General features: G+C 44.4%; 1 protein-coding gene across 10 annotated transcripts in view; it reads right to left on the bottom strand.

Moving 5' to 3' along the window:
- Positions 1 to 15,222, bottom strand: part of RBM33 (RNA binding motif protein 33) — a 117,344-nt gene that overhangs the window by 39,557 nt on the left and 62,565 nt on the right. For all 10 annotated transcript variants that reach the window (XM_022576632.3, XM_089917119.1, XM_089917125.1 and 7 more), the window contains 2 exons: positions 1,021 to 1,153; positions 283 to 620 (listed from right to left, as the gene is read on the bottom strand). In XM_022576632.3, the coding sequence (XP_022432340.1) occupies positions 283 to 620; positions 1,021 to 1,153 (471 nt within the window). The remainder of the gene's footprint in view (positions 1 to 282; positions 621 to 1,020; positions 1,154 to 15,222) is intronic.

Here is a 15,222-nt window from a genome sequence, read left to right on the forward strand (position 1 = left end):
TACCAAAACATGCCCTAATTTCATTAGCAATGTATAGTATATCCTTTACAAAATCTTACTACTGAATTTTTTCATTTCCCAAAAAATGACAATCACTTTCTCCATTTCTCCTACGATTAAGGAGATAAGCAATATTGTTAAGGAAGTTGTCTTTAATAAAGAGCACATTTAAGTTGAATACCCTCGTTCTTTAAATAATCTCCACATCTTGGCAGACTAGAATAAAAATGTGAAAGGTTTTAACTTGAATTCTGAAACACAAAACCAGCCCCTGACGCCTACCTGAAGGTTAGGCTGTGTGTGGGCGGGCAGGAAGGGCTGTCCTGGGCCGGGCAGGAAGGGCTGTCGAGGAGGGATGAACGGCCGTGCTGCTGCGGACCCCGGCTGGCTGAAGTGCAGAATCCCCACCGGCCCTGGCGGCTGGAGGGCTGGCCTCACGGGCCTCTCTCTGGGGAACACAGGCTGCTGTCCTTGCTGATTAAACGCTGGTCCAGGCTGGGTGAATGGTAAGGGGCTGGGAGTGGGCACAGGGTGACCACTGCTAAGAAGCGTGGGAGGAGGTGGCGGGGGAGGGGGACTTCGCTGTTCCAGAAAGAGATGGCTCGGGAACCTTGGTTCACCTGAAACGGAAGGGCGTTGCAACGTTACTGCCCTCTGGTCACACAGAACACACACTTCACAGAAATCAGTTTTATGTACTGTCTTACTATGGACGAAAATTACAAGAGGTTGGGTGTGAATGTCTAAAAAGAATTCTACATTTTGCCTCTTATTTCTAGACTGCTTCATTAGTCATTTTCTATAGATGATTTCCTCCTCTGTAAGAGATTTTCACATTTCAGATACCAATAATGTCCAATTTTAGCATCTGAAATGACAGGCAGAAGGGCTATGGGACAAAAATCTGACACTCTTATTAACAAAATCTCCTACTGGGAGCTAAATACTGTTTAAAACATAAGCATGTTCAGGCACGTCGCCCCACGCGGCTTTGCTCTGTTACTCTGCGCCATCCTTTACCTCCTAAGAAGAAAGGGTCTCGCTCCTGGGGAGGCGGCGGGGCCCTCCACTGGTCCTGAAGAGGAAGCCGCGGGGGCTGGCTGAAGCTGTTGGGAACAGGTCCAGGTGTGTGCTGTGGGAACTCTGGAGGGCCCTGAAGCACAGCAGGAAAACAGGGTGGAAGGCAGGAAAATAAACAGTAGTTTTCAGAAAAGTGTGCATGTTTTAAGTTTTCCTCTGCAAACGTCAAGGAACTTATCTCCTGAAGCCGCCACCCCTGTATACACACACACACACACACACACACACACATATATAACCTCATGTTACAAAATAGGTGATTCTGCCATAGTGAAACAGTCAAATGTCAAAATGCAGCATCTAAAAATTAATTCAATGTTTTAACAGCACTACAAAACCAAAAGAATATTAGTTTTAAGCTTACTGAAATCCATGCAATTACTGAGCTTCCTGTCCATTAATCCAAGAGACTAAATGTCTACTTTCAGTGTTCCTGACACTCTTCTCAAACATGCTATTCTTTGCTACCTTTTTCACACAACCGTAAGCCACAGCTATGAAGCTGCTTTATTTCAACAGAAGAAAAAGAAACTGAATGTGTACCATAACAAAAATCAGCAATCTCTGACGAAACAGGAAAATGTGAAATGTTTAAGAAACCACATTGCTACAAAAGAAATAATACAGTCAGATTCCACTGGCTAAAAATTCTGAACTCTTAAAACAGATTACCATTTTTCAATAACTGCAGGTTACCAATAGAACTCTACAAAGACAAATTACTTCACTTTTTAGCCAATATCTTATAATAACTTTAAATGGAGTATAATCTATAAAAATTTTGAATCACTACGTTGTACACCTGAAACTAATATTGTAAATCAACTATACCTCAATTTTGAAAAATTACTTCATTTTTCAGTTGGCCTTTCAAGCATTTATGGAGATTCTTTTAAAACACCACATTTACTTAAGAAAGCCTCACAACTTTTTTTCACTTCTTTATCCAGAAATTCATTGATTATACATACTGTATCATCAAAATAATATTCATTTAATAACACCTCATTCTTTGAAGTATTTCTCAACTTTCAAAAACCACACTTCTTTCTCACAAACTTAAAATTCTAATGACTTTTCTGTCATTTTATTACGAATTAGCTGTTCTTTCTAAATGTGACATCATATTATAACACTGAAAATGCTTCTGCAAATTACATTTGCCTTCCTTCTCTCTTTAAAGGTCTGCTCTATCCACAGTGTTGTAAGAATAATGCAAAATGAACACAATAAACACCACAAACCCATATGACCACTGGCTATATAACATTAACAAAATTAGATTTACACACAAATATTACATCTTCATAAAAACACATGGTACTGAAACATATGGATCAGAAAGTTGCAAAGCTTAAATTCTTGTAGTCTGTGTCTACCAGTTTAGGTGAAATCAAGGGTATTCTCACCCCACCAGTGTTTGACATCTGACATTAGGGAACATCACTTCTCACTCTAGATAAAGGCATCAATTAAGATACAACTGAAGCAAACAACATCAGAGAAATGTTGGATTTGTAACTGAGAATACATACTGTACACACTCATACTAAACCAAAAGCTTTTGACCCCTAACAAACGTATACATTTTATCGCGATGTTTATTTGAGACTTTACTAATATGATGCTTTGGTATGGATATTCTTCAATATTTACTACTTTTTACTATGGTAATAATACGCTCGAAAAACACATTTCTAACAGCATCCGCTATCCAACATTGGTACTGATCACATCTGCACTAGGAGTTTCGATGGACTTGCCTTCTGTCTTTCACTGCCGCGTTCTTTCCTCGTTTTGAAACTACTCTTATTTTTATGTGAAGCCGATGAAACACGTGGTGTGCATTTGCATGGATATTTTGCCAGGTAACTTAAAAAGAACATTTATTAATGAAGTATTTCTTTATAAAATATAGCATTAGTATCCTGTGTATAGTTTTACAGGCCTTTTCCCTCATGTATACACATATTTCAAAACTTTCTGGATGATAACAAATTAGCAATCAAGGTTCAGTCATTTTGTTGTTGTTGTTGGCTGTGCCACGTGGGATCTTAGTTCCCTGACCAGGGATCGAACCCGTGCCCCCTGCAGTGGAAGCATGGATTCTCAACCACTGGACTGCCGTAGAAGTCCCCAGTCTTTTTTTTTTTAATGTTTAAACCATTTTTCGTGGAGTGGCCCAGAAAATAAAATTGAAAATTGTCTGCCCTCTGGGTTGTGGCAAGGTTTGACTGGTCACGCTGCCTTCAATCCATGCAATTTGACTACATAAATTAGCAACGTTCACCTAAGTAAAACCCGGTTTCAGCTATACGGCTTGTTTCCTTAAACTAATTTGATGTATACCTGACTGTCCCTCTTCTGGAGGGGGGAACACCAAGAAGGAGTTTCAAATAGATAAATACAGAAGGGACAGATAAGATTCATTAATATCACCACAGCCTAAAACAAGCTATGGGATGTAAAAGGTAAAAGAAATCACTGAAATTTAAAATCTTTTAAAAATGAAATATATGTATTTTTCATGAGGCTTTAGCTTACAAATAGTAAAATATTAACACCTACTTGAAGACAGAAAACATTTTCGGCCTTTAAAGTGTATTAAGAAACGATAGCTCTCTTCAAATACCTGAGCTGCGATCACTTACAAGCAGGTGTATGTTAGCCTGCATCAGGTCACTAGGGCAGGGTTTGCCTGGATACGGGTTGGGTGGGGTAGATCCCAGCCAGGGAGCGAACGGCACCACGAAGCCTCAGAAAATCCCCTTGGGTATGGGAACTGCCCCACGGCAGGGGGACTGCTGCACCAGGAAAGGACCTCAGGCCCGTCCGTGTTCTGAGAATCAGGCGGCAAGCTGAAAGACCGAGTTGTGAACCTGGGCCAGCGCTGGAGCAACTAGCAACCTGCAGGTCCGTCTGCTGAGCTGGGCACGGGGTGGCATCAGGACGGCGCCAGGCAGGACAGGGAGACCTGGGGGATGATGGCTTGGTGAAATGCAGGGGCTGGGACTCAGTGGGTGCTTACTTGGTGTAGTCACCTGGATTCAGTGTCAATTCTCTTGCTTCTCTGGCTGGTCTGACAGTCCTGGGGGAGCTTGGTGAGAGACTCGGGACCTGCATAAGAACCCAGGCCGAAGCCTGAACCAAGGCTCAGGTCTGGGCACTGTCAACCAGAGTGGGAGATGACCCTTTCTACTCACAAGGATTCTCAGCCTGTGGGTGTGCAAGCCCATGCTCCTGACACACTTCCACAGTGCGGCGGATAACGACCGCAGCAACTGGCACGTAATTCACACAAGTAACCTTGTGAAGCCAGCGTGTGCATCTGCTTCACAGTAAGAAATAATGAGGACCCAGGCGTGGCGGCAGCAGCTTTCCCCACCTGTGGCTCACGCACTGCCCGCCAGGCCCTGTGCAGAGCCCCTGATCACCTGAGCTCATGAATGCACAGCACAGTGACATCGGGGGGGGGGGGGTGTCTTACTTCACAGCCAAGGAAATCGAAACTTAGGACATTAAATAATGTGTCCAAGGTGACACCATTCTTTTTTTTTAAATCACCGATTTCAATACCCAAGAAAAACAAGTTAAAATGAGGTAGGGGAAATTTCATCCCATATGGTATAAACCTTGTCAAAATGACTAAATTTGGTTGGGCTTCCCTGGTGGTGCAGTGGTTGAGAGTCCGCCTGCCAATGCAGGGGACACGGGTTCGTGCCCCGGTCTGGGAAGATCCCACATGCTGCGGAGCGGCTGGGCCCGTGAGCCATGGCCGCTGAGCCTGCGCATCCAGAGCCTGTGCTCCGCAACGGGAGAGGCCGCAACAGTGAGAGGCCCGCGTACCGCAAAAAAAAAGACTAAATTTGGGGATTTTAAAAACCATACTTTCCCCTGACTTAGATATGAAAATGATCGTCTAGAACATGAATTCTGGAAACCATCACATCCCATACAAACTTCCATATACTACTGATTTCTTCAGGAAATGTTCACTCTATACTTCTGTTTCAGCCAAAACGTGAGCCCTCTCGTAAGCCCTCATTATACAAACTTCATTTTCTCCTGTCCCTCCTTCACTCTCTCACCGACCCGTCTGTCCTGCAGCCACACTGTTTCAGGAGACCCTGCATGCACGTAGGCCCCAGCGCCCCACTTCTCTACGGGATGCTGAGTACTGCTGGGTGATACTCTCCGTATGCTGAATCAGACTCACTCTAAGTTTCTATTTACTCTTTTTTTAAAAATATTTATTTATTTATTTGTTTGTTTTTGGATGTGTTGGGTCTTCGTTGCTGCGCACTGGCTTTCTCCGGGGGCTACGCTCTTCGTTGCGCTGCGCGGGCTTCTCATTGCAGTGGCTTCTCCTGTTGCAGAGCAGAGGCTCTAGGCTCGCGGGCTTCAGCAGTTGTGGCGCATGGGCCCTAGAGCGCAGGCTCAGTAGTTGTGGCGCACAGGCTTAGCTGCTCCGCGGCATGTGGGATCTTCCCGGACCAGGGCTCGAATCCGTGTCCCCTGTGTTGGCAGGCAGATTCTTAACCACTGCGCCACCAGGGAAGCCGAGTTTCTATTTACTCTTAACGGGCCCAGCAAGGTCCCTCACAGTTTCCCCTCCTCCTGGTCAGCCCTCCCACTGCCCAGGACATTCTCCCTTCTCTGAGCATCTTTTAGTCCCTCAGCCTCCTGGCCTGCCCTCTCTCACCCTCTTACCAGGTAAGATGCCTCCTACCCACCCCCCATCAGGTGTCCCCCCACCCTGGGGGCCAACAGTGCTCTCTGCGTTCTCGCTTCCTTTCTGTCCCCTCCACTTTCATTCAGCTACAGCTACAGAGAATTTTCTGGCATGAACCATGTGTTTGTTGCTAATTTTTAGCAGCAGTCTATTTGTTAAAATTTTTAATTCTCATTCTATTACTGCATTTGGTCAGATTTTTCACTTAAAAGATAAGGACAGTATGCTGAATTATAACAGCAATTGAAATACACTACTAATTTGTTGACAAGCTTTCAATCTGAACTACAGTCAGCATACTTCAGGACTCAAACTCATTAGCTGTATCAGTCACCACTATGCTAACGAGCTGACAAAAAAGGACAGACACAGGGAGAAAGGAAGACGGGAAGAGTAAAGCGCATTTTCTGAGAAAGAGGGAAAGTCCTTTGGGGCTATTTCCACTTAGCCCTTCAGTACTGTGTTGTATGAATAGCTAGAAAGCAGCATCACTCGTGGGAACTTTTACTAACTTACGAATGTTTCGCCGATTCCCACAAGGGGTAAAGCAAAACTTAACCTCTGTTGTTCAGAACCACTGTGATCACAGGCCCCAGTCCAGCACTGCTCCTGCACCCCAGCTCAGCCCACTTCCACTTCCGTCCGGTGTGGGTCACTGCAGGACACATGGGGTTTTGCACAGTGTTGACATCGGCACTGCCAATACCTAGAAGGCAGAACTCAGCCCCATAAGAATGACTCCAGAACTGCTCCTTCACTCAGCTTCATGGAAGCCAGGGAGTGACAGACTCTCTTTGTCTTACTTCCCTGATTCTGCTCACAACTGGAAGAAGCCTGGAAAAGCTTCCTGACTTTTCTGTCTTGACTAATAAACACAGCTTTCTTCATTATTTAACACGTGAAGCCCCGATATTTATTACCACTTTTCTTAGCAGGCTCGCATCATGCTGGGAAAGTACTCGGTTTCTTCTGAAATCTGTAGTTATTTGTAAATTCCGTGAGTGCATTTTAGTGCCACAAGCCTCGCCCTCTGCTGATGAAGCTCTGACCGGCACTGGTCACGTGGCTGCTGCAACAGGGCTCTTTATAACCTTCTTTTCCTCCTTCCATTAGACAGTTAATTTCAAGTCCTCCCAAAGATAGGTTTTCTCATTACAGATAAGGCAAAATATAAGTGGAAAAGTAGACTGGCTTCCCTCCACATTAAGTAGAAAGTCTGCTAAATTTTGATTTTTACTTTGCCACAGGCTGAGATCAGGGAAAGTATTCGCCCCTTAGCCCCTTCGTCCTTTTCTAAAAGGAAGTAGGGGGCTTCCCTGGTGGCACAGCGGTTAGGAATTCGCCTGCCAATGCAGGGGACACAGGTTCAAGCTCTGGTCCAGGAATATCCCACATGCCGCGGAGCAACTAAGCCCGTGCGCCGCAACTACTGGGCCTGCACTCTAGAGCCTGCAAGCCACAACTACGGAGCCCACGAGCCACAACTACTGAGCTTGCATGCCTAGAACGCATGCTCCACAACAAGAGAAGCCACCGCAACAAGAAGCCCGTGCACCGCAACGAAGAGTAGCTCCCGCTCACTACAACTAGAGAAAGCCCGTGCACAGCAACGAAGACCCAACACAGCCAAAAATAAATTAATTTTTTTAAAAAGTTAAAAAAAAAAAAAGTCACTGAGTTACAAGAATAAACTCAAAGAGAGACTGATAATCTCAAGCTGCCTGAGAACTAGGTACATTACTTCTTGGGTCTCTAAGCACTTTCAGATTTCCTGGGAGATTATACTGAATATTCCTAACTTCTAAAGACATTTTTTGGTATTAAACTGAAAATACATTGGGATCATAAATCTTGCCCCCTCTGGAATTTTAATATTATGATTTTCATCTCTTCCCCAAACCTTCTTCCCTTTTACTAATCATCCATGTGCTAACTGCATATACACAGGCATTCAAGTGTTAGCAATACAGAACAAAGCCCCGGAATTCTTTCTCCATCAGTAATATTTAACTAGAACTTTATTCCTCCTTCCAAATGACCCTCTATTATATAATATATAGTATATTATACTGATATAATATTATAATATAGTTACAATTAATAAATATATCAGCTTCTGACAATTAACGTGTTTCCTTGTAAGGTGAAAGACAAATCAGCACAGATCTCCTTCCTGTGCTCTCATTCTGAGTTCAAACCGGAAAGCCTTCACAGAACAGGTATTACCAAGTCCTAGTAATAATCTCCCTCAAGTCCACCCCCGCCTCTCTCTACCCTTCACCCACAGAGCCATGAGGGCCGAGACCACGACTGCTTCATTCACCAGTGCACTTCCACGCTCGGCACACGGCTGGGCACAAAGACGCCCATAACACGTAACGCATGGATGAACGCCTGACTCCAAGGTGAGGGGAGCCAGGCCCCACATCTAATGGAGAATGCCACAGCACGCCCAGCAACCGGCTGCCCAGGAAGCACACGGTCAGGGAGCGGCTGAAAGCCCCGGGAAGCAAGCAGAGGAGGGCGGACTGTGCTGCCCAGGGCGCCAGCGACCAGCCCCAAGGCCACGAGCCGAGCGGACTCGGAGCACAGACAGGGCAGCAGCACCAGGGAGCAGGCAAGACCGACAGAGCCGGACTCTGCAACCTAATGACTGTAGGAGGGAATCTGCTGCAACTCGTCCTGTAATGACGTAATATAATTAGACAGGAAAGGTGACATGAACCTGGAGACTCTCGTCCTCACCCTATGACCACGTCCCTAATTGTAGAGAAGAGGGCTGTTCCCTGAAGAATGAAACTGAAGTGGATAGCGGGTAGGGTATACTTCCAGCACTGCTGTTAAGGTACACAGCCCAGGCCAGTGTCCCCACCTTGCCTGTAGATCCAAGAACAATGCACCTGTAACATGAATGAAGCCAATACGGCCTCATGACCAAGTTCCTGGCAGATGGCGTGTGAGCAGAAGTGATGTGGGCTGGTTCCAGGCCCGGTCACTGAAAGACAACCTCCCGTGAATAATCTTCCCTCTTTCCCCACCTGCCAGAGGGTGGAGAGAGAGGCCCCTGAGGGCCAGAGGAAGATGCCCAGAGGGTGATCTGAGCAAGAAATAGGCATCCCGGTGGCGCTGTGAAGTCAGTCCACTCTGGCTGATACTCCCACGCTGGACGCTCTGGGGCCATCGCCGAGTCTCCTTCACTGGGCCAGCACCACATGCCCCAGGTGCTGCAAATGCCGTCCTTCGCCAAGGACTGCCTGACATGGCCACGCACTCTGCCCTCTGCCCCAGGATGGACAACTTACGCCCCAAAGCCCTACCCTCTGGGGATCAGGCCAGGGCTGGGGACTTTCACCTGAAACTGCACCTTACCCTGGGGGCTCCGCCTCCTTCCTATCCTGCATCCCCTGCGTCCTTACCTAGTCCTGGGCACCCCAAATGCCCCACCCGGGCCCTGCTGCTGCCCACCTAAGGCTCAACCCACACTGCTGCTGCTGCCAATTCTGCAGAGAGCTCCTCTGCTATCTCCCTCAATCCTGCCAACAGCCCTACGAGGGAGCTATTGTGCTCACAGAAATCTTTTGAGCACTTAAATCACCTGCACAAAGCACAAGGTTAGAAAGCACAGGTCACCTATGGCCAGAGCACGGAACTCGGACCCACCATGCTATCTACTGCTTGCTGCGAACAGCAAGCGGCAGGGACTTACTTTCACATCCCCTTATCTGTCTCAATGTCTTACAATCACATATGTATATGTAAGTGCTTGAGAGTGTGTGTGCGCTTTAGAGTTAAGAAAACCAGTTAAATACTAAATCCAGTCAAGTCAGACAGCCATGGACGTTCCACTGGCCTGAATGGCTAATACAAATGAGCAGCTCTTATCTGATCAACCTGAGAGACTGATAAAGGAGGGAGGACCAGAGATGCTATCTACAGCTTAGAAAGAAATAGCTGACTCAAGCTGAGTAAACAAGGAAATTTCTGGCTTTGGAAGTTGGCTCAATAGAACAAGAATGGAAAAAGAGGGGTTTTGTGGGCTTAACCTTGAAACTAAGTGACACTAGCCAAGGTGTGGGAACCTGGGACAGCCAGGTGGAAGGCAGCGGGTACCAGCTAAGATCACGGCAGCTAACCCGCAGGCCCCCAAGAAGCTGAAAGCCACCCTGAGGTGTACAAATGAGGGAGGCCGACACTGGCAAAGAGACAGCTTTAATGATAAACGCAGCGTATCCAACGAGGAAGAAGCCCATTTCCAAGAGGGCAAATGCCTACGTAAGAGGATTAGAAAGAAGAGGGCAGATAATACAAGATATTATTCCGAAAGAAAGACAATGGCTGATACGTGAAATAAACCACAGTGACAACGGCTACTTCTCTGGCGATGTCAGACCATGCCGGACACTAGGGAGAAACATCTGGGAAGATAAGCGGGCCCCTAGTTGCCTCCATTTGCCTCAATGGATAACAGAACTTGAGTCTTGAATATGTAAACAAACTGAAAATTTTTCCGCTTTAAGGTCCTAGAAGCTGCTTGCTGACTGCTATCAGTATTGGCTTTATGAAATAAATACTTAACAAACAGGAGGTATCATTAAGCTCACAGTACCATTTTTCCTCATTGTCTTCTGTTCTGTTTGGAACACAGATGTCACTTTCTTTTTCTCGATTTACACAACTTAAGTTCTGACCACAAGTTTTAGCCACATGGAAAAGACTTCCCATTGCTTACCTAGTATAAATTCTCACTTCTTCCTTAGTAACGGAAGGACAACACTGTGCCCAGCTAGAAGACCACCGACCCCAGCCTGGGACAAGGCGAGCTGGCACAGCTGGACAGGGGCTCCGGGAAGGCTCACTAGGGGCTGCCTGACCCTCCTCCTCTTTCGGCCTGAAACTTGGGTAGGGGAAAAGAACGGATCTCTGCTAACAACACAGAACTGCTATACCCACCCAGAAGAACTTTATTTTTATGCAAAGGCTATGACACTCAGTTTGTTAACTCACTGTTAACTGAGTTTTCCGTTACCTGCAGCCTCATTCACATCCTGACTGATAAACCAAGTTTCCTTCATAAATACAGTGCAAGAATCAGGCAGAACCAGTAACTTTTCCTTTAGGGATGAAGAAACCCAGGTTTACAGAGTTAAACAATTATCCAAAGTTACACTGACTTGTGGTTTATAAATGCTCTTTCTCCCCTCGCGCACTGCTTCCGCTGCGGCCAACCTGTCCTCAGGTAATGCTGAATAAACGGTCGTTCCTGAGTCTGGCGTTCACTACCTAAATTCTCTTGATGTGATCATTCATGTAATAGCATCTGCCATTTCACAAGTAGAAAGGATAATAAATGACCAACTCTCTCTAGAAAATGAAGAATTATTTTAAGACTGTTAGTGAGCTGTAAATACCTCACTTAACAGAACTTTTAGGACTACTGTAATTCTGCCTTTTGAAAGAAAAAGCTAGCATAATCCTTTCAAATAACTGCTCTGTTTTGCTTTTCTTTATATCCCTTTAAAAGTCCAAGGTAAGAAATTATCATTCTCCCACATATAATTCTTATACAAATTGTACTTTCTTTTTTGCATCTCTTGTTAATTATGTGATGTTATCTATGTTAATCCTATTCAGGAAGAATTGATAACTTCAGTTACAAAAAAAGAAAGATGAAAACTTTGCATAAATTGCTTAGCACAAAGTTAATCGTATAATGCAAAGAATAAAGAGGCTCTAACAGCTATTATGTGACTTATCAGCTTCCCTGAAAGGGTCAGTTGGTATATTTTAATAAGACTAATTGAATACCTTAACAACGTCATTGAAACTTCATGAATCTTTCAATAAATTACAGCCTCCGCTACAACATGTTTTCATTTATTAATCCCACTTAAAATGCAAAGAACTATATAAGAAACCAATAGACACTTGAGAATGCCTCTCAGTTAATTCTGATTAAATGATGGGTTAAGTGCAAAGAATCAAGACCACTAGTGACCCCCGACGTAATTAGAATTATAGCCCGTTGTCACAATGTTAATCCTCTTATTTCAGTATTTTCCATAGATTTTTTTCTTTCAGGTTATGCCTTGTTTAAATACCTACATTCATTTTCCTAGAAGGTACTTGTGTATTTGCAGATGCATTCTTAACATTCTGGAGCACCATATACCCAGCAGCAAGCGCGAGGTTTCACACAGGAGGTGGTGGGGGAGAGAGGAGGACACCACGTGAACTTCAATACGCTAGGGTATTTAAGGTTACTGGTTCAAGCGGTGAAGCTAGAGCAGGCACTGCAAGTTATAACACTGTTACTTTAGTACAAAATATTATTTCTGATGAACCTACTGAAGACTGTTTACAGTTTTTCATAAATCAAACAACATTTTATCCCTATACCTCGCCCCCCCCCACTCCCCTCCGGAAACAAGCTCACCCAACGTCAGGCCCTACCGCGGTAAACTTCTCCACCGCAGCACTCCTGACAGCCACAATCCTACAGTTATGATGCATCTTACCAGATCCAATTATTTTTACCCAGTTTACTGAGGTGCATTTTAATATTCAGAGAGAAAGGGAGAAGGTTCAGCAAGATTAAGAGACTCAGGTCGCCTTGCTTCAAATCCTACCTCCTGCACCCAGCTATGTGAACTTGAGCGATTTCATCTTTCCAAGACTCAAAGTTTCCCTATCTGTAAAGTGGAGAAAATGGTACCTTCATGAGGTTGTTGAACACAAGCTTTGAGCAAAATCTGGAATATGGCAGTCACTCAATAATGTTCTTCATTTCCCACTGGTCGTCAATAGTATATGCTCTAAGAAGATGGTATTTCTTAATTCAATGAAGGACTAAGAAAGCAAAGCAGCGGTATCAGCTCTATCGGCTGAAAGCACACAGTCTGTCTCAAAATTCTCATCTCAATATACCTACCGTATGACCCACAATCCCCACCTCCCAACTATTCACTGACAACTATGACCAGAAAAAATTCCAATGTCCAAATGGTGACTGGGCAGACAAACTGGGCTACATGTGCACAATGGAATAATGCTGGTCAATAAGAAAGGACAAACCACTGGCAGGGGTGACAAAAGGGATGGTCGAGCCTCAAATACACTGTGCTGGGAGCACGAGGCCAAGCTCGAAATGAAGCATGCCATGTGGTTCCATTCATGCGCCACAATTTGAGGAGCAGAAAGCAGATCGCTGGTTGCCAGGGGCTGGGGTGGGGAAAGGGGCTGCCTACAAAGGGGCAACACAAGGAAGTCTTCTGGGGAGACGGAACTGTTCTCTATCTTAATTGTAGTGACTACACAACCGTACGTATTTGTTAAAAATCAAAGTGTACATCAAAAGGACAAAATTTTTAAAGTTTAAAAAAATTCAAATCTTTTGGAAGAAGTGCTTTCAGGTGCTTTAAAATAAAATAGGGCCACTTTCAAAGTTTAAACAGAACTATGGATCGTCAAGGACTCCTGGAAAAATAACATTAAAAAAAAATTGGTGTGCTTTGCAGGACAAATCAGTAAAAACAGGACAGAGATTTTCTTGGCATGGAAGGAGTTCTAAGACTTTGAAACTTTGTGTTATTGTCAACATTTCATTGGCTGAGTTATTAAATTACAGATGGGCAAGTCATACTCAAAGTTCAAGTCTACTATACAATGAGTGGCACTATGTATCTGGGAGGATTTATGAAAGGTATTCAATTCAATGTAACAGTTTTACTTAGCCAAAAATGAAATAAAATGGTGCATCACACTTTTACAATGCAGTTTTTACACTGTGACTTAATGGCCGGACTTTCTGATCTCAATGAGTATTCCCTGGCCTTCGAGTTATTGGTGTGGATGCCCACCACCCTCTCTCCACCCAACGCACACAACACTTGCTGACAGGACAGCAAGCCAACAGGGCACTGAATTTTATAAGCAGCATATTTAATAGCTGTTGCCACAGTGCTTAGCTGCTCCTGTTACTGCTGCAGATGGGAATGCACTGATATGATTGAATCTGATGGTATGATAATGTATGGTAATCATGATTAATCAGAAACCCACTAGCAAATGGAGGATGTTGGGTATTATGTCACCTGCATTTTAAAACGCATTCTCTTGCTGCAAGCCTGACAATGTTTGACAGGGGGAAGGACCTCCTCCCACATTCACCTGCTACTGCTCAGAGATCTGGTAAGAGAAAATGCCCAGCATTTCTTACCCATCTTAAGTGCTAATAATTACAAGGCACTGCAGGCAAGTTGTAAAAACAAGGGTTCAAAAGAAAGACTTCTTTTTCCTAGACGGAATAAAGTCTGGACTCACATCTGCAAGGGCTATAATCAGAGAGAAATGTAATTTGATGCAGCAGTCTCATCAAACATGATTTGCATGAAATGCCATATAAAATACATCCAGGAAGTGTCAATCACCACCACCTGATACCATGCATCCGCGTTACATGGAAACACAGTGCAGTCAGACCTACCTGTGAGGTGTTATAACTACACAGTAAACACAAATGGAAATCTCATTTATCGGGTCTACCTAATAAGGTAATCACTAAGGAGACTAATTTAAACTTAGTATGGTAGTCTTTTTTAAACATAATATTTAGTTTTCATTTAAACAAAGATCACTAGGAAATTATTCAGTAGCCAAATTACTCAGTATTTAACTGGCTACCCTGAAATAGCAGCATTTACCAGAAACACCAATGCAAAATGAATGACTAAACAGGTTTTAAAATAGCCTAGGTCAAGAATCTTCACAATGTGAGTTACCTGAAATTCATCTGTATGCTTACCTGACACTGAAAACACTTTAAAAATATTATTAATCAACACTTCAGGGTTGCTTTTTCAAGTGGACAAAGTTTAAGAACAACGAACATCTCTTTGAGGACAAATACATAACTGGATAGCCATACTTATGGATAAAGAAAGGACTTAAAACTTTAATGACAAAAACATCAGGAACAGCCTTGTGGAAAGAGAGATCTATTAAACTAATATGTCAACAAAGAACATGGAACTGAAAACAGAATTCAGACAGACACAAAAACAGAAGCTGATTTGCAGAAAGGTAAACTAGTCTCCCCATCCTCGCTCCCTTGCAAAAACAAAAGAAAAAAGAGGGCTTCCCTGGTGGCACAGTGGTTAAGAATCCACCTGCCAATGCGGGGGACATGGGTTCAATCCCTGGTCTGGGAAGATCCCATATGCCGCGGAGCAGCTAAGCCCGTGCGCCACAACTACCGAGCCCACGTGCCACAACTACTGAAGCCCGTGCGCCTAGAGCCCGTGCTCCACAAGAGAAGCTGCTGCCATGAGAAGCCCGTGTGCCGCAACAAAGAGCTGCCCCCACTTGCCGCAACTAGAGAAAGCCCGTGCAAAGCAACGAAGACCCAATGCAGC

This window comes from Delphinapterus leucas, chromosome 9 (genome assembly GCF_059928025.1).
Source record: "Delphinapterus leucas isolate spDelLeu-1000000601 "Yukka" chromosome 9, BTC_Dleu_Yukka2, whole genome shotgun sequence".
NCBI lineage: Eukaryota > Metazoa > Chordata > Mammalia > Artiodactyla > Monodontidae > Delphinapterus > Delphinapterus leucas.